The sequence below is a fragment of the Pollachius pollachius genome (genome assembly GCF_949987615.1).
Source record: "Pollachius pollachius genome assembly, chromosome: 10".
Taxonomy (NCBI): Eukaryota; Metazoa; Chordata; class Actinopteri; order Gadiformes; family Gadidae; genus Pollachius; species Pollachius pollachius.
Window position 1 is genome coordinate 4,150,598 of NC_136943.1, and position 2,500 is coordinate 4,153,097.

Genomic DNA, 2,500 nt, shown 5'->3' on the forward strand with positions numbered 1-2,500 from the left:
ACTTATTCTTCAGAGGTCTATTTTAGGGAGGCGCACGTCAGGCCCTTGACGCAAGGAGGGTCCTCAAGGACGTAAGGGGTCCGTAACCCCCTTGCGTTGCGTGAACGTGGGACCGTAATCAGCCCTTTAGTCTCGCTGCGTAAGATGTCTTTCTCTGTCAGCCGACAGGGGGTGCTGCAGCACCCCGTCAGGACAATAGGCCTCAACGTTCGCTGAAGAATACTGCCAAAAATAATTGATGCAAAAAAGACTATATACATTTTTTGTCCCCTTCCCTCTAATATTTGAAAGGGTTTGATTGTGGATGACATTGAGCTATACAAACATAACTCAAATAGTACAATCCAACCAGCCATGGCTCAAATGGGCTTCATACAATATATTGGAATAACAAATTAGCTTGGTTTCAAATAAACATTTGTGAAACATTTGTACATTTCTAATGTGCTGTTTGCTCACAGTATCAAAATATTTGTATAATATTATATAATATTATAATATTATTATTTTTAAAATATGAAAATACATGGTCTTTTCTCTGTGGGTAAAACACAGCCTTCTGCCCCACATTATCCAGTCAGAAACAATGTTGTCATGTCGCTGCGTAACTGCCTGGTTTTGGCCGCCTGGTTTTGCCCATGAATTGTGCGTGTTGAGAGGGGAAGAGGGGAAGGAAGAGGAGAGGATGAGAGGCAAGGAGAGGAGAGGATGAGAGAGGAGAGAGGGAGTTCATCCATGTGTCCCCTGCCGTCTAGCACCTCTGGGAGGCCAGCTTGCGGCAGTGCAGGCGAACGCTGACGGGATGAATGAAGGCCGTCAGACAAAGCACTATCAGGGCCACGTTCACCTGAGAGAGAGAAATATAACGTCCGTCCATATGAAACATATTGGCTCAATACCACTTCAGAGTTAAAGTGGATTTTGTTGTGGTTATGGTAAATGTCGTATTTTACAGTTAATGTACGCTGTATTAGTTGTGGGCTTTTGCTATACTGACCCAGAATGGGTCTCCTCCCAGCCACGCTTTGATCAGGATGGTGCACGGGTACTGCAGCAAGGAGATCACAGCCGACAGAGCCATGATCAGGCCGTACAGCTTTCCAAAGTGAACTGATGGAAATCTGCACACACACGCACACACACACGCACACACACACACAAAAACGCACACGCAAACGCACACACACGCACACACATGCACACACACACACACACACACACACACACACACACACACAAAAAGACAACAATGACAACAATGAGCAAGACAGAGGGCTTATTGAAAAGCAATGAACTCAAACTAAAATAATGCAAGCGACTAAAAATAATTTGTCACTGTTGAAAAAGTGATTGTGTTTGTCCACATGCCTCTGGTCTATGAAGTCAAAATGATACCAAAAGTATTGTCCAGGTAAATAAATATAGGCGTAGATATGCGCTTAGTAGATCTACAGCTAGTAGAAAGAAACAATCGTAAAACATGTACTCCAAAATCAATCTCTCACTCATGTCTACGATTTATTTTTGAACGCACGATTGAGCAGAATTGCATTCTCTTACTTTCAGTTCCATTTTTTTTGCGGGTATTGCATGTTTCTTACATGGAGGCGGGTTGAATGCAACTTTATTCGTCACTTGGACAAATGTGTCAATGGGATGTGCCCTGACTGAAGGCATATCCTCATCAGTGCAATAAACAAATGCAGTTGTATTTGTTTACATTTGGAAACATTAAATTTTTGGTTCAGAAAATTCCAAAAATGCATCCACAAAGAATCCAAAATTTTGTGACAAACTACTCACGCGATGCTGATGAAGGCGGCGTTGCCCCCGTAGAGGAAGGAGCGGCTGAGCACCTGCAGGATGAAGGTGAGGTACTGCAGCGGGAGCAGGGGGACGGAGGCGCACACAGAGAACAGAACGCTGAGCAGAGCGGTCAGGGCCAGAGAGAGCACGGCCGCACGCAGGTCAGCCTCAGCCTCCGTCTCCCCTGCACACACACACACACACACACACACACACACACACACACACACACACACACACACACACACACACACACACACACACACACACACACACACACACACACACACACATATACACACACAAACACACACACACACAGATACGAAGATACACATACATATACACACACACACACAAAAAAACACACACAAACACACACACATACACGATACACAGATATACAAACACACACACACACACACACACACACACACACACACACATATACACACACACACACACACGCACACACATAAACACACACAAACACACACACACAGATACACAGATACACATACATATACACACACACACAAAAATACACACACAAACACACACACATACACGATACACAGATATACAAACACACACACACACACACACACACACATACACACTCACACACACACACACAGATATACATACATATACACACACACACACGCACAGGCACAGACACACAAACACACAC

At 44.3% G+C, this 2,500-nt stretch overlaps 1 protein-coding gene across 2 annotated transcripts in view; it reads right to left on the reverse strand.

Annotated features, from left to right (window-relative positions):
• Positions 1-2,500, reverse strand: part of slc43a3b (solute carrier family 43 member 3b) — a 10,782-nt gene that overhangs the window by 834 nt on the left and 7,448 nt on the right. For both annotated transcript variants that reach the window (XM_079745460.1, XM_079745459.1), the window contains exons 10-12: positions 1,804-1,990; positions 998-1,121; positions 1-847 (exon numbers count right to left, since the gene is read on the reverse strand). The exon at positions 1-847 is cut by the window's left edge and continues 834 nt beyond it. In XM_079745460.1, coding sequence (XP_079601586.1) covers positions 752-847; positions 998-1,121; positions 1,804-1,990 — 407 coding nt within the window. In that variant the 3' untranslated portion in view covers positions 1-751. The remainder of the gene's footprint in view (positions 848-997; positions 1,122-1,803; positions 1,991-2,500) is intronic.